The sequence below is a fragment of the Vulpes lagopus genome, chromosome 23 (genome assembly GCF_018345385.1).
Source record: "Vulpes lagopus strain Blue_001 chromosome 23, ASM1834538v1, whole genome shotgun sequence".
Lineage (NCBI taxonomy): Eukaryota > Metazoa > Chordata > Mammalia > Carnivora > Canidae > Vulpes > Vulpes lagopus.
Window position 1 is genome coordinate 31,019,627 of NC_054846.1, and position 21,291 is coordinate 31,040,917.

A 21,291-nucleotide genomic window follows, 5' to 3' on the forward strand; every position below is an offset into this window, starting at 1 on the left:
GGGAGCAGTGTGGGAAGGGCACTTGCAGTTAGGCCATTTGAAGCTCTCCCATCATCACCTGACAAAGCAGGGCATAGTATTGGGCCATAATTTCGGACTTTACACCATAATCAGATATATGTGATGTGTATATTTTTTCTTTCTGTGGCTTTTCATTTTGTTAATGGTGTTTTTCAAAGAGAAGTTTTGAATTTTGGTCAAGTCCAGTTTGTCAGCCTTTCTCTTTGGTTAGTGCTTTTTGGGTCCTTCTACAATTTTTTTTTTGCCTACGCCCCAGGATTGCAAAGACTTCCTGCTATGCTTGCTTCTGATATTTTTTTAAAAAATCATTTTAGCATATACATTTAAGTCTGATTTATTTTAAAATATTGTGTGTGGTATGAGGTAGTGGTTGAGGTCCCTTTTTTTTCATATGGATATGGAAACCAGTTTTCTATATGGTTATTTCAGTACTATTTTTTTGAGAATATTACCTTTTCCCATTGATTTAAATTTTCCCTTTTATGAGAAATCAGTTGACCTTATTATATGTGCGGTTGTATTTCTTTGTGCTCTGTGATCCAGGCATACAGAACTCCTGCTTTTAAGGTGTGCCAGGTTTGTTCTTATCTTTGGGCTTCTGTATGCTGATCCCCATACCTTACCTGCCCTTTTGCTTTTTTGTCTGGTTAACATCTGATTATCCTTTAGGTCTCATTACAGATAATTACTTTTTCAGTAAACCGTACTTGACTCACATGTGGAATAGATGCTTCTTTTGTGTGTTTCTGGGAAATTGTATTTTCTATCCTTTTGGTAATGGTTATTATTGTAAGATTCATTTATTTACCAAATATATATTGTTGTCAAACATCGTTCCGGATGCAAGAGATACGGCAGTGAGTAAAATAGTCAAAATTTTTATCCTGGTAGAGGATGTTCTAGTAAGTGGAAATAGGCAAAATCCCCAAAACATACAAAAAATGGACGGAGGGAAACGATTGGTGTTAGTGAGAAAAATAAAGTAGGGAAGGAAGCATAGAAAGTGTTCTGGGTTGTTGCAATTTCAAATAGGATTGTAGGGAAGACTTCTCTGAGAAGGCATAGCCCAGGAAGAACCGAAGGAAGTGAGGAAATGAGTCATGTGGTTCCTTTTTTTTTTTTTTTTTTTAAAGATTTTATTTATTTATTCATGATAGAGAGAGAGAGAGAGAGAGAGAGAGAGAGAGGCAGAGACACAGGCAGAGGGAGAAGCAGGCTCCATGCAGGGAGCCTGATATGGGATTCGATCCCGGGTCTCCAGGATCGCGCCCTGGCCCAAAGGCAGGAGCTAAACCGCTGCGCCACCCAGGGATCCCGAGTCATGTGGTTCCTGGAACCACTGTGTTCTGTTCATGTGGAGCAAGTAGAAAGTCTCTGAGGTGGGAGCCTAGCCTGTTGAAAAAGCAGCAGGGAGGCTGGTGTGGTTGGGGCGCAGTGAGTGAGGAGAGACTGGATTTGTGAGGTAATCAGGCTCACCTCATGCAGGGCCTTAGGGGCCTGCCTCAGAGGCCTTTGTGCAGACTTAGGTTTTTTACTTCTGGTGAGATGGGAAACCCTTGGAGAGTTCTGACTAGGGAAGTGACAAAATTTATTTACATTTTTATAGGATACATTCTTGCAGCTCTGTGGAAAGTAAACTGTTAGTGGGGTGAGGAGAGAAGCAGAGGGACTGTGGAAAGCGATTGCAGTGATCCATGTGCAGGGTACCGTGGCTTGGCTCAGAGTGGTGACAGTGGAGGTCCTGTGGTTCTAAATATATTTTGAAGGCAGTTCTAATAGGGTTTTCTGGTTAGTGGGGTCCAAAGAGCATAATGGCTGGAATCACACTCATAATCACACTCAGTACATACTTTTTGAATGAAAGATTGTACATGGAGGCTGAGAGTGAAGAAACCAGTAAATTGAGAGGCAGCATATACCATCATGGCAGAAATAAATGCACTGATGTGTTCTTTTAAGTAATTATTATTCTGTACTTCCAGCACTTTGGACTGTGGTTGCCTGAACTTAACCCTTTTTTCAGTAAAAAGAATTCATATTCCTCACTTTCATCCCCTGGCTAATCTCCTTTAAGGATTGTTAACAAAAGGAATGATGATAATAATGATAGCTAACATTTATTGAATGTTTTCTTTGTATCAGATGCTATGATAAACACGTTGCATGTATTATTTAATTCTCATGAGGACCCCCACCTCCCCCCCGGCAAAGAAATAGGTATTACTATTACTCCATTTCACAGAAGAGGAAATTGAAGGTCCTATAAGCTACTAAGAGTGGTGTGAATCCAGGATTCAAGCCCAGGCCTGGCTCTTAACTGCTACTCTGCCTTGCCTCCCACCTTGGGACTTTGTTTATAGTCATTGTCTCCTTTGCTATTATCCTAAGTGACATTAATGACTCAAGGAACATCCTAGCCTCCCAGTTCATAAGTTTTCAATGCTATTGATGTTTATTCTTTTCTAGCTACTCAAGTTCATAACAGTACCTTGCACCTTATTACTGGGCAGAATAGTTGACTTGAGATGTTAAGACCAAATGTTCCCATTCCTTACCACGACTACCTAGCCCCTCAAAAACCTTCTCATATTCTTACTACTTTTTTTGTCCTTGCTGAATATTTCAGTTGTTTAATTCCTGTCTTTTCTTCTAGCCTTTCAGCCCTTCCTGACTTCATTCCTTTCTTCTCTAACCACACATCTAATGACAATATTTATTGAACACTTAAAATGTTGCAAGCACTACACTAAGGTTTTTATGTACTGCACAGTAACTCTAGAGGAATAGGTGCCAACATTAGCCCCATTTTATAGATGAGGAAATTGACATTTAGTAAAGTAAAGTGATTTCCTTAAGGTTATATCGTCAGCATTGGTTGAATCTCAAATCCACATCTATTTTTGACACAAAAACTCACAGCTTTATAATCTGTTATCCTTCACTATAGTCTTCATTTTATTTACTTTAAACTGTAGATCAGTGTGGCAACCCACATTTTAAAGTAGAGCTATTGTTAGGTATGGAGAATCTGGGAGATTGACTGAAAATGATTTTGTTTTGTTTATAAATTTAGAAGGAAGGTTCCTCTATTGGGAATTATGAGTGTGGACAAAAATGGGACTTAGGCTAGTGGAATATGGTGCAGATTAAAAATTGCTTTCATTTTAAGAACTTTTTTTTTGTTGTTGAGAACATTATCTCACATAGAGCTGCTTGTTGTAACTGCCAATCATTTCTTGATCTAAAATAAAGGCTAACTTGCCAATAATGGCTCTCAGATAAATAAGGACAAAGTGTCCTAAACAAAAAGAGTAATTAATATTCCAACTAAAGCAAGTGATAACTATAATAAAATTGAACCAATGGGAATTTCCAGCAAAAGAATGGAAACTAGTTTTAGTTGTCCTATTTTGGATAGATCTTTCACTTTTTCTATATAGTTACTATGTGAAAATTTCCCTTACATATACTAAAAAGAGATATATTAATTATTTTCCTATTATGTCTGTTTTCATTGTCTGTATTTTGATTTATAAATAACTTTTTATGTATATCCTCCTAAAAGTTGTTATTTCACAGGGTTTCATCTGTCCATTATGTATGAAAAGATGTATAACTGCTATTGATTTGTCGGAGCATTACCAGCAAGTGCACACTGAAAATGAAACAAGAGGACAGGAACTGCTTAATGACTCCAGTGTTACTGTGGGTCCTATGTATTTTGCCTTAGCAGCTTGGTTATGGGTTGCTCAAAATAGCTTTGTTTTTTCTTGCCTTGGTGTTGCTTAACTTTTTATGCTACAAAGGGAATATGGATTACTTTAATTATGCATGCTTAAGGAAAGGTTCAATAAGGAAAACAGGCTCTTGGGAAGTTGGATTGGTCTTACTTTTTGCAGCTGTCTTTTTTGTGAATCTGTAAACAAATATAAAAGTTCTAAGTTAATATTTTTGCATAAATTTTGCCATGAAATTTGAAATATAGAGTGGATGATATTTGATTTCAACATCTGTATGTTTTATCTTTATTATTTAGTTAATGCTGATGAATGTTTTAAAATGCTTTAGGTTAAAATGCTTTACTTTTACATGGAAAGAGGACTTTGCATATTAATTGCTACTGTCTTTATTTGAGAAAATATATGGCATTAGAATCTGGATCTACCACTCTTTCAATCTTTGTTTTGACGCCCTGGACTTGAGGAAGGTGACAGAATGGTACTACTCATCATTAACAGTGGATTACCCAAATGTTTCTCTGTAGTGTGTGGGACTGGGGTTTATCTAAGGCTGAGGGTGGAAGCCAGTGAGGGGAACTATTGCCCATTTGCAGGCTGGAAAAATTTTTTTAGATGATCTCTTTCCTTTGAAAATTGTTGCAGTATTCTAAAAACAAAAGAAACATAGTTTTTTCTCCCAATTCTTTTGCAAATCTTACAAAAGAAGGAAACTTCTTGTACCCAGAAAGAGAAAAAAAGTTTGTTTCTCCGTCTGGCAATTACATATATAAGAAAAAGATTTTACCAGACATACACTTATTTATCATATTAATAGTGAACTTCTTATGTACCATGTATTTTGGTAGGTAAAGGAGATAAAAAGGTAAGTAAGATATGATATCTATCCCAGGAAATTTCTGTGATAAATATTTGCAAAAAGAATGCTGTGGTGATTCAACTTGAGGGGAACCCCAGAAAAACTTCACTGGGAAACAGTTAAACCAGGACATTTTCTAGGGTTATGGGGAAAATGGGTGCATTATAGGAGGATACCAGTTAAATTAGTTACCTGGTGCAAGCAAGGAGAGAGGCATAAAAGATTCTTAGCGTTCTCCTTAGCATTTCACCAGTGTCTTCCTTTCAGAACATGTGTGTCAATTTTTCTTCTTTATAGGTTAACCAAAATGAAAAGACACAGCATCACCTACTTAAATGAGAACTTTCTTTTTAATTGAAAGAACGCTTGGTATAACAGGGATGCCAGAAGTGTCAAGTCAGGTTCTTAGCTGCAGTGTATCTGAGAAAGGATTAGAGCTAACTGAAAGCTAAGAGTGAGGGGCTTACTGTTTTTAATCTTAAGTACAGTGTGTGTGTGTGTGTGTGTGTGTGTGTGTGTGTGTAAGTTGGTGAGAAATTTGGAATGATTAACGGAAATGTAACTGCCAGTTTTTAGTGTTTTCTTGTAGTCTACATTTTTGTGGAAGTTATTGATCTAGTTAACTTTAGTTCCCTTGGAGGTGGTTGAGAAAAAAATAGAGAAGCAGTCTCTTAATATCCAGAATTAGTATTACAAAGTTCATGAACTATAAAGATCATGCACTTTATTCATAAGACATCCCTCAGATATTCATTCTGAGCTTATGATACTGTCATTTTAAATGAGTGATGTGGTTTTAATAAACTTTTTTCTTTATCCTTCTCATCTATATCAGGTGGGCCTTATTAGATATAGCATGTAAATACTTTTAAGAAATGATTGTGGAAAGACAAAACAGGGTGTAGGAAAAAACTATAAAATGTGGATATAGAAGTTAAAGAGGCTAGAATTAATAAAGTAGAAGTCACCCATTCAGTGATTAATACTTATGCCTCTGAGACATCAAACAATAGTTTAATATCATCTATTTAAGAAGGTGAGAAAGTGTATGTATTTTAGAAAGATTTATTTTTATCAGAAATGTCCCCAAATTAATGTGTTATTTAAACATGGAAAAATGGGATCCCTGGGTGGCGCAGCGGTTTAGCGCTTGCCTTTGGCCCAGGGCACGATCCTGGAGGCCCAGGATCGAATCCCACATCAGGCTCCCGGTGCATGGAGCCTGCTTCTCCCTCTGCCTATGTCTCTGCCCCCCCCCCTCTCTCTTTCTCTCTGTGTGACCATCATAAATAATAAATTAAAAAAAAATTAAAAAAAATAAATAAACATGGAAAATTCACTTAGGTGAATCATATGGAATATTCAGTTAGGTGGAATATTTCTATAATAAATATATATTACTGAATTTCTAAAATTTCTCTTTAGGGATGAATCAGTTCTTTCTGGAGTATTAACCTGGTAATATTTAGAAGCTTTAAGAAGGTATGACATACCTTAATGTGACATTAGCTTTCTCCAATTCTTAGGTATCTAGAGCCAAAATCTGGAAGTAGAGACAGTAGTCAAAAAGCCAAACTTGTAAAGATTATATAGATTTAAAAAGATTAAATAGTATAATTGGTATGTGGATTCTCTGAGGAATATTCTATAATTTGCTTTCTAATTACTAGTAGAAGCTGAGATGCAAAAGAGAAATGACAGGCTTAATAGTATAGGGGTTGATGTACTGTTACAGTGAAGGCATGTTAGCTCAACAGTACTGAATAGGAGTTTCTTACAAGAATGACAAATTAAGCATCACGTGGAGCCATTATAAAACATGATGGTAGATAATAGGTGATTTTGAAGAAAGAGCATAACATCAGTTAGATTAGCACATAGGCTGGGAATATTCATTCATCCAAAAGACAGTGCTGAGCACCAAAGATCTCTGTGGCCTCATGGCATCATTCAGATGTCCAGAGTTACATTGTTAATACTTCCAGCTTTGCTCATTTCAGGAGTTTCATAGGAGATCATTGCATTTGTTTACCTGTTGTGCCTCTGCCTTTCCCTCTGGCTCTGTAACCAGGATACACCTGTTTCCCAAATGCAGCGTGACTATGTTTCAAACCTCCTTCCACACTTTTATTAGAATGCCTTTCTCTTATTTCTGACAAGTAACTGCCATTCAGTCTTTAAAAGTACCTTATTCCAGTGTCCCATAGCCAGTGTATATACATAGATACATTATATATCTGTGTATTTTTTTATAAAGCATTAACTCCTGCCACAGGCACAGGTGGAGTTCTCTTTTCCTGTGTTCCCGTAGCTCTTTATGGATCCTTGTGTTATGTCATCGTCTGCTCATGTTTGTCTGCATGTCAGTATCCCCAGGATGCCGCGAGCCTTGATTCTGCCTCGTAACGTATGTAGATGAGAAATGATGATGTGCTGTTTGTGAGCATCCAATGAAAGAGAAATTTGCTTAATTTTTTACTTGTTTAGAGCATTAGATGCTTAAATTTTTTACTTGTTTAGAGCATTAGATGCTTAAATTTTTTACTTGTTTAGAGCATTTATTATTATGCTCAGGCTGTCCTTGGAAGGTTTTATAATCTGCAAGCTGTTAAAGCTCTTCTGTTTTATTTTTGTTGTTGTTTTTTTTTTTTTTTTTTTTGGTGCCAAATTCTGCCCTGTTAGGTTCATTCATACTTTATATAGATATGAAGTAGGCTTCACTCCCAATGTGGGGCTTGAACTCACGACCCTGAGATCAAGAGTCACATGTTCTAATGACTGAGCCAGCTGGTCGTTACTTTATTTTATGAAATAAATATTCAATGTAGAAAATAGAGAGTATGTTCAAAATACTACACTAGCCAACATGGGTAAAAAGCTCTGTTGTGTTGTGTATTATAGTGAATGTAGAAACTTGACAAGCTACCAAGAATGGTGCTGGAGGGAAAAACCAGTATATATGCAAAGGCCCTGAAACGTGGAATACCATGGTATGTTAGGGAACATAGTTAAGTCAGAGGAGTGGAGATGTTAGTATAGTTGGAGAGAGTGAGAGATTTCCAGGCATCATCAGAGTGGTTAGGTTATTGAGGGAATACTCATGCAGGACCTTGTATGCCATAGCCATATAATTCTGAGATTATTTATAAATGTGTACTATTTTATGGGACTATTAACTTTAGGCTTTTACAGTGTTAATCTTAGGTTAGCAAGGAATTTACTGACTATAGTGCTTCTCAATCATTGTAAATATTCTGAGGTAATTCTAAATTATTTACTATATTACTTTCTTCCTCAGTGATCAGAATACTTTATGTTTTTATTTTTTTGTTCTCATTCCTATGAAGTAGATTGGGACAGAGATTATTTTACTAAGGGGATATCTAGAAAGAAAGAAGATATGATGGTAGATCTTTTCAACTAGTCTTCTAGATTAAACTAACTTCTCAAATTAGACTTCTGTATTCTTGCCATCGATTCATTCAACTTAAAAGATGGTTGTAAAGGTTTTCTTTTTGTTTTATAAATTTCAACCAGAGCAGACAGTTAGTACCTTTACACAATACCAGAATTTGGGCCTAACATCTTAAATTACAATTTATTAATGGCACCATTGGTGTAAGTAGTAACAGTTGACTGTATTTTGTGATACATACATTGCTGTCTTAACAGTATTAAACACCATTTTGTAACCTGTTCCTGCCTCTTTCTGTAGGGTTTCATATGTCCCCAGTGTATGAAATCCCTTGGATCTGCTGATGAACTTTTCAAACACTATGAGGTAGTTCACGATGCTGGTAATGACTCAAGTCATGGAGGAGAGGCTCTTGCTCTGAAGCGGTACAGTACAATCGCTTTGAAGTATAATTCTGTTATGAACACATGTGATATGATCTCTTTCCTGTGTTAGGGCCTTGAGTAGTGTGCTCACTGTTCTTTGTCTCATTGACTCTTAGGGTAAGGAGCATAGAATGTGAGAAGGTTTGACAGGACTCAAGGAACAGAAAGAAATCAGTGTTGCCTGAGCTGAGTGAGTGTGAGGAGTAGTGTTAAGGCAGGAACTATACTGTATAGATTGTATAGTCCCTGTTAATTAGTTTAGATTGGATGCTAACTGCAATAGGAAACTATTGATCCTTATTATTGGTAGATTAATGGGGGATATTTTGTTTCTGGCTCAGGTAACTTGATGATTATATCATTTCTATGATAAAGTGTTTTTCCATTTATAAACAATGAGCTTTTGGAATAAAAATATTTTTCTAAGGGTTATACATAAAATTCTATACATAAAATTCTAAGGCAGTTTTTTTTTTAAATTGAGAAAACTAGAATATTAATGTACAGTCATTAGCCATGATTTATTAAGAGACCAGGTTGTTAGAGAACATTAGCTATTAATTTCTTTCTTCCTCAATTTATGTTTAGAGATGATATAACACTACTTAGACAAGAGGTCCAAGACCTTCAGGCATCACTTAAGGTAACAATAAAAATGATTATATTTGTTTATTTTCAGTGTTTCAGATAATAAATCTCTTGAAATTAAAAATCTTTTTTTTTTTTTCCTTAGGAAGAAAAATGGTACTCAGAAGAATTAAAGAAAGAATTAGAAAAATTTCAAGGGCTCCAGCAGCAAGTAAATGCTTTTAAATACTTGAAGTGTGTTTATTAGTTGTTTGTTTATTAGAAGTTGTGTTATTAGTTGTTGAAAATATGCATTTTGTAAGCAGGTGGCCTGATATAAGTAACTTCTAGTTTACTATATTTAATAGCTTACAGTGTATGTCTTTTGTAATTCTAATGAATGCAAACAAATATTTGGGAAGCTAATATGTAACTTCTTAAAGGTGTTCCATTAAGAATCCCATTACCTGTGAAGTTTTTTTTATACTAGGCTGCATTAATTCTAATTTTCTGACAATATTCCTAAATGGTTAAAAAATAAAGGTTCAGACAGTAGTGAAACTCTTCAGAGCATGTGTTATGACAAATTGGAAGTCACTAAATTGTCTACTAGTAGGGAAAGAGTTATTAACTTTTTTGTTTACATTAGTGCAGATTGTTTGAAAATTGGAGGAATGGTTATATTAACAATTTTAGGGTTTTTTTTTTAAACCAATGTTGGGTTTTTTTTTTTTTTTTCCAATGTTGGGTTTTAAAAAAATAGAATAAAAATACTTATATATGTGTGTGTGTACAGACACAGCTTTATATAAAAATAATACAGGGGAAAACCAAATCATTGGTCTCAAAAGTGTTTTTTTTAGGGTAAGATTCTGTTGGTATATAGTTTATCATATTTTCTAAAGAAAACCTTAACCAATTATGATTTTTATGTTAAAATTATATTGGCTTTTATATAACAACTACTTAAAGAATCATGGAATAATGAATTTTATCAAACATAGTTTTCATTTGTAATAATAAAGTAGATACCCTTCAATAATAGTTGTAATATTTTTATAAAATAATTAGTGATCCTTTGCATATTAGTATATTGTGAATTCAGGCTTTTCACCTTTTTTGTTTTTTTCACCAAAAATTGTCATTTGGACTAAAAAACAACCCCAAATGAGAACAAGGTAACATTCTTATTACTACTCAGCTTCTGTATTTGAAGTGGGAAAGAAGTTTTTAGTAATCTCAATACTTACAGTTCATTTACTCGTGTTTTACATAGATGCATTAACAGTTAACATGAAACATATGCTGTATTATTTTCTGTACCTGAAAACAGAGGAAACTGTTTTCTACATTTGGGATGACTATTTCACATTTAATAAATAAATTCTCTATAATGCAAGGTGAAATTGCCTTGGTATAGGAAATTGACTTTTGGGGGAAAATGTATTTAAAAATTGATGATTCTTACCAACCAATATGTCTAAATCTAATGTGTAGGAAAATAAAAAGGCAGATATACTATGAAATGCCTTATTAAACTCTTTCAGATATGTATAATTCTTTAGAATATGGATACAATGACTAGTCAGTGTAGTGTTTTATTCCTAATGTGCATAATAAATTAACTTTATGTAATATATTATTTCTGCTTTTTTTTTGTTTTATTATAGATTTTATTTATTTGGCAGAGAGAGAGACAGTGTGAGAGAGCACAAGTGGGGGGGGGGAGCGGCAGAGAGAGAAAGATAATGAGAGAGAGAGAGAGAGAGACAGCAAGAGTGAAGGGAGGGAGAGAGAGTGAGGGAGAAGCAGACTCCATGCTGAGCGTGGAGCCCGATGCTAGACTCTATCCCAGGATCCTGGGATCATGACCTGAGCTGAAGGCAGACTCTTAACCAACTGAGCCACTCAGGTGCCCCAATTTCTGCTTTTAAAAAGATGATTTATAATTCTGAATTAAAAATTTGTGCTTTTAATGCCAGGGATAGCTCTATGGCATATTTTAGCGTCTGCAAATTTTATATGTTATAGGATTGAATCTTTTACATTTTTTTAAAGATTTACTTATTTGAGAGAGAGAAAGGGAGATATATATATTGATTAGGGGGATTGACGAGGAGGGGCAGAGAGAAAAATCTCACTGAGTGTGAAGGGCTTGCCTTGAGACTTAGTCCTGCGACCCTGAGGTCATGACCTGAGCCGAAACCAATAGTCCATGTTTAACCAGACTGAGCCACCCATGCACCCTTATAGGATTATGAATCTTATCTGCTGACTTAAGTATTGGCTTTAGAATCTGTGTTTAGGGATCCCTGGGTGGCGCAGCGGTTTGGCGCCTGCCTTTGGCCCAGGGCGCGATCCTGGAGACCCGGGATCGAATCCCACGTCGGGCTCCCGGTGCATGGAGCCTGCTTCTCCCTCTGCCTATGTCTCTGCCTCTCTCTCTCTCTCTCACTGTGTGCCTATCATAAATAAATAAAATTTAAAAAAAATAGAATCTGTGTTTATAATTCATAATAATTTATGTTATTTTTAAGTCTTTATTGGTGTGCCTGGGTAGCTTAGTTGGTTAAGCATTCAACTCTTGACCTCAGCTCAGGTCTTGATCTCAGGGTCATGAGTTCAAGCCCAGTGTGGAGCCCACATTAAAAAAACAAAAAACAAAAAAACCAAAAAACTTTACTGAATTTATGGAATTTAAGATGCTATCTATTTCAAGACCCATAATAAAATATATATTAATATAAAATTCTTAGAAGCAGTAACTGCAGTTAGATTGTTATGCCAGTCTGCCTAATCGTAGTTTAGAAATTTGGAAGATTGTGAACTGACCAAAATTTCATTAAAACCTTGTTACTTCCCTGACAGAATGTGGCTTTAGAGATTTTTTCACACTGACCATGGTAACAGTATTATCTTTTCCTTTTAATGTGTTTGTTTATGTTTTGTTTTCATTGAGGAATCTAAACCTGATGGATTGGTGGCTGACTCATCAGCAGGTAACTTAAAACAGATATTTTTTTCTTTTTTATTTTTCCTTCTTGCTCATTCTTATTTTTTACTTTTGACTTTTTTCCTAATGCCTGCTACATGAATTTGTACTGTGGTTATACTTTATGGCTTTAAAACAGTGAAAATAATAGTCATATTTTAGGTTTAGAGTATTACCTGTGAACTCCATAATTAATCAGTCAACAAAAATCTTAGTGTTTTCTTAGTTCGTTATATTCTGTAGTTATAAATAGACTTCTGGAATATTACATCAGTATAGTTTAATGAAAAGTTAAATCTGTTTTAAGGAGTGATGTACTCTTTTTCTCTTGAAATAAAATGATGAAACTAGCATCTTTGTAATTGACTTCAACTGAAGCAATGCTCAATGAATAATTAAAATTATATTTTGAGGTTAGCTGTTCTATTTACTTTCTCTCTGAAATCTTTTTATGAGAATGAAGTATTAGGAGTTGACTGCATATTTTAGTGATTTTATTTAAGACCTTGATTTTAAACAATTTCTTACTTCATTCTCATTAAAATAAATTTTATTTAGAGAGGCAGAATATCTTTCTGGTCAGTTGATGGTTATAAGAAAATAATGTGAAGTCAAAATAAGCTTGACACGAATATTTATGGATTATTTGGGCATTATGCTAAATATTTAAATTGTTTTATATGTTTATAAATTATGACTTGTGATTTAAATGAACTAGATATGCTTAATTGTTAAAATGTTGAGATACTCTTTGTAACTGGATGATTCATGTCTTTTTTTATGTTGATTGTCTTTACTTACTACAATGATTAGGATATAAGTAATAACAATTTAAGAAATGTAATTAGCATTAATTATGTATTTGAATAACAATGATACTTTTTTGTAGAACTACAGTCTTTGGAACAACAATTAGAAGAAGCCCAAACAGAAAATTTTAATATTAAGCAAATGAAAGACTTATTTGAACAGAAAGCAGCCCAACTTGCCACTGAAATTGCAGGTAAATTGAATCAGATTTTTTTTAGCCAATAAATCAGTCTTGTTGCCTTTCTGCCATTGTATATCCTAGAAATAAGGCATTGATTTTAGCGTATTGTAGTGTGATAAGGCATTTGTTATAGACTGTGGTGGTGATTACTGGAATTTAATAATAGAGTTTCTATATAAATTATTTGTCTTCTCACCTCCTCCTTTCAAAGGACTGATTTTTTTCTGTAAAATTCTTGAAATTTAGAGAAGATGAATTTTTCTGGGGGGGTATGCTTAAAGATTAACAAGTAACATTTTGAAGAAGTTACATCATATATAGATTTAACATTTGGTTATGCTAATCAATTACTTTTTTAAAAAAATGCGTGCTTTTAGGTAAAATTACATGATCAAGTATACATTAAAATGCTAATTAGTAACACTGCTGTGTGGAATTTATGTAGACAAAAACATTTGATTAGTTTAAGTTCATCTCATTTAATCAGAAGTAAAAGTTTATTGTATATATTTATGGTTATCTAAGGAATGTGAATTTGAATCAATGATATGTAGATATGCATTGGGTAATATACAGGAATTTGTAAAATTGTCCTTTCTTAGAGTTAATGTCATGAAACTAATATTTATATAATTATCTGTAATTAGATGTAAAGTCAAAATATGATGAAGAAAGGAGTCTTCGAGAAGCTGCTGAACAAAAAGTGACACATCTGACAGAAGAATTAAACAAAGAAACAACTATAATTCAAGATCTGAAGACTGAATTGGTAATTTAGAAACCATTTATTGGAATGTACTTTTATAATTTTGTAAATTAAAAATGAAAAAATTTTGAAAGTATGGAGGAAATGGAGAAAATAAAAATTCTTATAATTCTATCTTCTACACATATCCTAATAGGATTTTTTACATAGAGATGGAATCTATGATACAAAATTTATTATCTTAACATTCTTGTTGTTTCTATCTTAATGTTGTCTTTTTGCTAATTTCTGTATCTGCATCTCTGATCCTGACTGATTCCCTGCACTTTGGTTTTATAAATCCATCAATTTTTATTAAGATACTTCTGATTGCATTTGTAGCTTTTATTTTAAATTCAACAAGTGTAGCATCAAGTCATCATATTTTCTCCCCAACCATATTTCTGTCATTGGTATCAAACATCTTCAGCATTCTCCCAATGTGTAACAACCTTGCATCTGTCCTTGACTCCTTCTGTCCTTTATTAAGCACTCAATAAATATATGAACAAACTCAACCATATCAACCTGCAGCAAACCCTATTATGCTTACATCTGCTCCTTTATTTTTATTACCAGTTTCCTGGGATAGAGAATGAGGTGTTTATGCTTCAAAATGTGACATTTATCAAGTGATTGTTATGACCATTGGGTGTAGCTTGTGAAAGAACGACAGCAAATAAGACACTAAGGAAATTATGAATTTGCTATTTTATACCTTAAGTCGTAATACTATTAAATAGGACATATATTGGGAAGTAGAGAGGCTTGTGGGGGAAAGATATCAGTTGTCAATGTTTGCAGTGCAATAATTGATATCAAAGATTATTTTCATTTTCAATGTGCTTTACAGCTTCAGAGACCTGGTATAGAAGATGTTGCTGTGCTGAAGAAAGAACTGGTCCAAGTTCAAACGCTAATGGACAACATGACCTTGGAACGTGAGAAAGAATCTGAAAAACTCAAAGATGAGTGCAAAAAGTTACAGGCAGAATTTGCTAACTCAGAGGTAAATAAGTTCAGTATGCCTAAAAGTGATTGTTGTTAGCTTGGGTAGTATATACTGTTGAGTAAAGCCAACATTTGAGATTTTTCTGAGTGATCTATCAAAACAGGATTTGACTTTCATTTGTTCTGATTGATATTTGTATACGGTCAGTCTAGTCTGAGAGATAATATTTAACTTTGCTTTATGAAGCTAGACATTCAAAGAATGTACAAGAGTATTATTTTATTTAATAAATGACGTATATTGTGGAGAGATGATATTTAAAGTTAAATTTGACCCAAGCTAGTCAATAAGTGGTAATTGAGTTTATCTCAGTTTGATATGGGTATGATTTCATTTTTTACACTTGTTTTATCAATGTTCAGAAAAAGTATTTAGGAAAAACTTAATTTCTAGTAGACTTGTTTTTCCTTGTTAATTACTGAATTACGTTGTTGAAGGAAATCTTAAAAATCAGCTAGTCTGATACTTTACCCAAGATTCCACTTCATAGCATCTGATAGGTGATTCCCAATTCTTGCTAGGTGGTGTGTGTATGTGGGGGGGGGGGGTGCATTTTTCTTCATAAGTCAGCCATTCCATTGATTTGACATCTGTTTTCCTATAATTTACATGCACCAGTTCCAGTTCTTCTTAGGAATTACACAGAATAAATTGTTCCTTTTTCCACATGAGATATTTGAAGACTGTTCATATTTACTCTGAGTTCTTTTTCTTCCAGGATAAACATTTTCAGTTCTTCTGCTGTTTGTCATGTGACTTGACTTTGGCCTGTTAATCCTTGATATGATTATGTCAGTATAGGACAAGTTCTAGGATATGTAATAAATATATTTGCTTAAAAATGCTAACCTTTTTCCTTTTTACTATATTACAGAGGATATTTTGTTATCTATTAATATTTTATTAATTATTATTTGTAGTTCTTAAGAAGCTCCCTTATGTGATATGGACCTCTGCTTTTCATATTTCACTTTAAAAATCTGAATTATAATGACATTTCAGTTTGCATTTCTCTCCTAGCGTCTTTTAAGCTGGTGATCTAAAAGCCACTCTATTCGTAATTAGTAACACAATTAGCTATGGAATACCAATATTGTAGATAACCATGTTGTCCTTTGTCTTACTTCCTTCTGAATCTTGTCAATGGGGGAGTGGTGAAAGTTTATGGCTATAACATGCATAGGTATGTGAAGCTTTATGGTGCTTAGCACCTCAGACTTCAAAGTTTATGGACTCAGATGCAGATTTCCTAAAATTGATCTTTGTAGCCCAATGACACCTAACCCTACAGTTTTTAAAACAATTTCAGAGAGTTCATGAACTTACAGAAGCCAGTTAAAAAGCTTCTAATAATGTAATCAAGGAGATGCTTAATCAAATAAGTCTCATGAGGAAGAAATCCCATTCTGATAATGTGAAAGCAGAAATACTTCAATCTGGGTGAAATGAGTCATTTATTTCTGTACTTAATAAGAATTACTTTTGATTAAATCTGCCTGCCCACTAGTATTTTTCAGATTTAAAAAAAATTATATTCTGTTTTGTTTAAAGAATTCCTTAAATTTCAAAACAAATGTAATGGAGTGACTAAAATTGAATCACAATAATGGCACTTGTATGATACATCTATTTTAAAGTGCAGTCCTCTCTGACCTATTCTTGCTGAGAATATGGAGTTCTAAATATACTTGTTAAAGAAGTAGAATTAGAACAGGAGAATAAATTTATATATTTACTTGCATTTTGGGAAAATATATGTGGGAAAATATTTCTGAGTAATATTTAAGAATTACTTTAATATGGAAGATTTTTATAAATTTGTATTTTTATTCATGTAGATTAAATTATCTTTATATGTCATGAGGAGGTCATTTAAGATGAAAAAGTATAACTAGAGTAAGATTTGGGAGAAAAGGATTTAGTGTCTTCCTGTGGGAAACAATGATTTTTTTTTTTCTCTTGGAAAGATGTTTCTGGAAAAGAAAAATGGCATAGAAATCCATTCTTCACATCTTTCACATTTTCTTAAAGTGCTTGTTTATTTATTCATTCATTCATTCATTCATTCATTCATTCATTCATTCATGAAAGACACACAGAGAGAGGCAGAGACAGAGGGAGAAGCAGGTTCCCTGCAAGGAACCTGAATGTGGGACTTGATCCCAGGACCCCAGGATCATGCCCTGAGGCAAAGGCAGATGCTCAACCACTGCTACCCAGGCATACCTTTTTAAGTATTTTGAAATAAATTTTAAAATAAAGAGATTTATTCATGCTGAATAAATAATATTTTTAATAAAACAAGGATAATACTCCCTTCTTAGCTAATAGGTATGTAATGATTGAGATCTCACATTATGCTGAAGTATTTTGAATAACTTTAGGAAATGGTAGCATAAGAGAGTAATATTATTTATTATTGGAAACAGACTCTTACTTTTTGAGCACCACTAGGTTCTGGATACTATGCCAGGTATTTTAAATATATGGTCTCATTTGTTTCTTTTAACCTGCAAATGGAGTATTATGTTTGCTTTATATGTTAGGAATCTGAGGCTCAATGAAGGTCAATAACTTGTTTAAGTTCATGCCCCTCATACTAGGAAAATAGGACTAGAACTCTGGTCTTCTCGAAAGCTTGCAGTCTGTCCCTATCATGTTCTCTCTCATATGGGGTGGTCTGATGATTGCCTTAGAAGTAAATATGTGCTGTTAATCTTGATCTAATACTGTTACTACTTTTTATATTTTGCCATATCGTATGTTGTAATATTTATATTGATTACAACTTAAAATACTTCTGACTTGTTTTATACCATTTTCATATTAAAAAATTAATGTCTAGATATTCCATTTCATTTATTTGTTTATAACTCCATTAGTTTTTAGCTTCTGCTTACTTTGGAAATATCTGACATGTATTTTACTAATTTATTAAAATTCAATCCTATTTATTCTCATATTTGTTAGTGAATTATGAATGAAAAAATTCATATATTACTACTTTATTGAACCTAAATATTGGTATCTGAAACAAAACACATTAAAAGGAGCTAAAGGAGATAAAAATGCAATGATTTATTTGGTATTTCTAATTAAGGCTGAAGGCATAATATAATTTACATTATTAAGTATGTTCTTGTGTTCCATTACTTTATTTATATATATCTCATGAATTCATTGACAGTTTTTTGGTCCAGATATTTTAGAAAGCATATAAAAAAATTCATTCCAAAGCATTTGAAAATACTTTATAAATAGCTATGTTATAGATCAGAAATTGAGGATTTAAGGGTTAAAAAAGTATTATTTTAAAAAATTTACATTATTGAAAATATCAAAGCCATAATCAACTTGTATTTGGTATTAAATGGTAATGATCTTTTAAGAATTTTATTTGCATTTGTATTCCAAGTAAATTCATTTTAAAAACTAAAGTATTTATAAAGATGGAACAAAAATGATTATACTCGTGCATAATTATTAAAGAGAGTACTTAAGTATCTTTTAAAAGCATGCAAATATCAGAGATCAGATTTAATACGTTTGGACATTTGTATTGTATGTTCATTGTGTACTTTTTGTCAGTCTTGTCTTCCACCTTTCATCCAGCATTTTATTATTTTTTTTTCTGCTTTCTAATGGAGATGCTTAAACTTGAGGTAATGTGTTTTTGGAAGGTTTTTAATATTAGTAATACATAGGACTTTCTATTGTCATATGGCAATTTTGTGTTTTAAGGCAATCTCAGAACTTCAAAGATACTTTCTTTTTTTTTTAAATCAGGCAAATTTCAACCATCTTTAAATGATTATTAGTAGTAATATAGTATTAGGGCAATAATTATCATTCTAAAGCACTAGCAGGATGTTTGCTCAAAATATCTTTCTTAATTTTTTAATTTAAGATTTAAGAGTAAAGATCCAATGTTGAATTCAATAACATGGCTTCAGGGAATTGCAGACTATTTTGTTGGGTCTGATATACTGAGAACAAAAATCTATTAACATCTTGGAGACGAATCACTCATTCCTTTAGTGAGTATTTTTTGAATGTCTGGGGTCAGCAACTATTTTAGGTATAGAGAATACAACAGTGAGTAAGAGTGCCTACTCTCATAAAACTTATATTTCTTTCTTTCTTTCTTTCTTTTTTTTAAGATTTTACTTATTTATTCATGATAGAGAGAGGCAGAGACACAGGCAGAGGGAGAAGCAGGCTCCATGCCGGGAGCCCGATGCGGGACTCCATCTTTATCGGAGGATCACGCCCTGGGCCAAAGGCAGGCGCTAAACCGCTCAGCCACCCAGAGATCCCTCAAAGCTTATATTTCGTTGTAGAAGCTAGACAGTATATAAATAAAGCATGATAGTCAGTTAATGCTAAGGGCTATAAATAAAAATAAAGCAGGAAAATTAACAAGTCAGGAAACAACAAGGATGTGGAGAAAGGGGAGCCCTTTTACACTGCTGGTAGGAATGCAAGCTAGTGCAACTACACTGGAAAACAGTATGGAAGTTCCTCAAAAAGGTGAAAATAGAGCTACCCTATGACCCAGCAATTGCACTACTAGGGTTTTACCCCCCAAAATACAAATGTAGTGATCTGAAGGGGTACATGCACTCCCATGTTTATAGCAGCAGTGTCCACAGTAGCCGAACTATGGATGGGAAGAACCCAGATGTCTGTTGACAGATGGATAAAGAAGATGTGGTGTATGTGTGTGTGTGTGTGTGTGTATGTGTGTGTGTGTGTGTGTGTGTGTGTGTATGGGAATTCTACTCTGCTATCAAAAGAAATGAAATCTTGCCATTTGCAATGATGTGGATGGAACTAGAGGATATTATGCTAAGTGAAATAAGTCAATCAGAAAAGGTAATTTTCACATCTCACTCACGTGGAATTTAAGAAACAAAATAGGACCATAGGAGAAGGGAGGGAAAAATAAAACAAGACGAAATCAGGCAGACAAACCATAAGAGATTCTTAATCAAAGGAAACAAACTGAGGGTTGCTGAAAGGGAGTAGGGTGGGGGGATTGGGTAACTGGGAAAAAAATAATAAAGCAGAGTATGTATGCGCAGTAGTGAAGCTGGCAATAACATGGGACAGTTTTAGATAGAAGGATCAAGGAAGGTCTTCTCAAAGAGGGTATGTGTGAGAAATAAGCAAGAATCAGGGTGAAGAATTGAGAGCAATTATTCCCAGGAAGAGGGAGTGTAACTTAAAGCCTCAAGGGACAAATGAGTCTGGCCTGTTATACACTGAGGAAAGTCAGTGTGGAGAACCATCTTTGTTGGATTTCACCCACAGTCCTACTTGAACAAGGAATATATCTATTTCTTTTTTTCTTTTTTTTAAAGATTTTATTTATTTATTCATGAGAGACACAGAGAGGGAGAGAGAGAGAGAGAGAGAGAGAGGCAGAGACACAGGCAGAGGGAGAAGAAAGCTTCATGCACGGAGCCTGATGTGGGACTCGATTCCGGGTCTCCAGGATCAGGCCCTGGGATATATCTATCTATCTGCCCGGAATATATCTATTTCTTGCAAATTTTGACTTTTTAAAAATTTTTATTTTTTCCCTCATACAAGCATAATACATGTTTATTGTAAAAGATTAAAATGATTTATAATGTACAACAGAGAAAGTGAATGTTTTGTAATTCACTTGCCTCCTCTCCTTGCCCATGACTAAAATATACCTCTTGGTATAAATTCTTCCCACATCTTTCTTTTTCCACCCTTGAGTAAAATAAAAAATTTCAAATGCTTGCTTTTTAAAAAATTCTAGTTAAATAAATACACTTAGTGTACAAAGGATAAATGATACACCTAATGTTTAATTGTTTGGGTATTAAAATTATAAACTCATAATGTGTCTAAAAACCATAAAATATAACAATATTTTTGGATATATTTGCTTTACATTTTGCTTGTTTTTTCTATATGTTGGAGTTAATCAGCCAGGTAGACACTAGAAAGATACTACTTACTCTTGGCTTACTACATCTTATAAACTTAAATGCAGAATCATGGAATATACTCATAATTTGTATCTTAATATATACTATTATTTCTGTTTGTTATGTACTTTGCTAAATCCTTTGATACATAGTAATTTAAAATAGCCAAATTGTTCCTAATATTTCTATTAACATCTGTAATGCTACTAATAGAAAATGATCTGAGATTCAAAGTTGTTAGAAATAGATTGAAATAAACTCCCAATATTAATAGGGTTTACATGATCAGTTTAAGAAAGAAGTTATTAGGTTATACCTTTAACTTGAATGTAGTTAAAAATAATAAATATTTAAACATTTCCTTCTTTGGAGCACCTGGGTGGTTCAGTCAGTTAAGCATCTGACTATTGATTGATCTTGGCTCAGGTTTTGATGTCAGAGTCATGAGTTCAAGCACCACGCTGAGCTCCATGCTGGGTGTGGAGCCTACTTAAAAACGAAAACAAACCCTGCATTTCCTTCTTTTAAGTATATAATATACATATAACATATTACATATAT

The 21,291-nt window shown here is 33.7% G+C and overlaps 1 protein-coding gene across 4 annotated transcripts in view; it reads left to right on the forward strand.

The window, feature by feature from the left end:
• The window catches only part of EEA1 (early endosome antigen 1), a 110,969-nt gene that overhangs the window by 24,574 nt on the left and 65,104 nt on the right, over positions 1-21,291 (forward strand). For 3 of the 4 annotated variants that reach the window (XM_041738111.1, XM_041738112.1, XM_041738113.1), the window contains 7 exons: positions 8,333-8,457; positions 9,046-9,100; positions 9,191-9,256; positions 11,984-12,023; positions 12,906-13,019; positions 13,655-13,776; positions 14,606-14,761. In XM_041738111.1, coding sequence (XP_041594045.1) covers positions 8,333-8,457; positions 9,046-9,100; positions 9,191-9,256; positions 11,984-12,023; positions 12,906-13,019; positions 13,655-13,776; positions 14,606-14,761 — 678 coding nt within the window. Of the gene's footprint in view, positions 1-3,600; positions 3,727-8,332; positions 8,458-9,045; positions 9,101-9,190; positions 9,257-11,983; positions 12,024-12,905; positions 13,020-13,654; positions 13,777-14,605; positions 14,762-21,291 lie in introns of all 4 variants that reach the window. The other variant, XM_041738110.1, reaches the window with a different exon arrangement.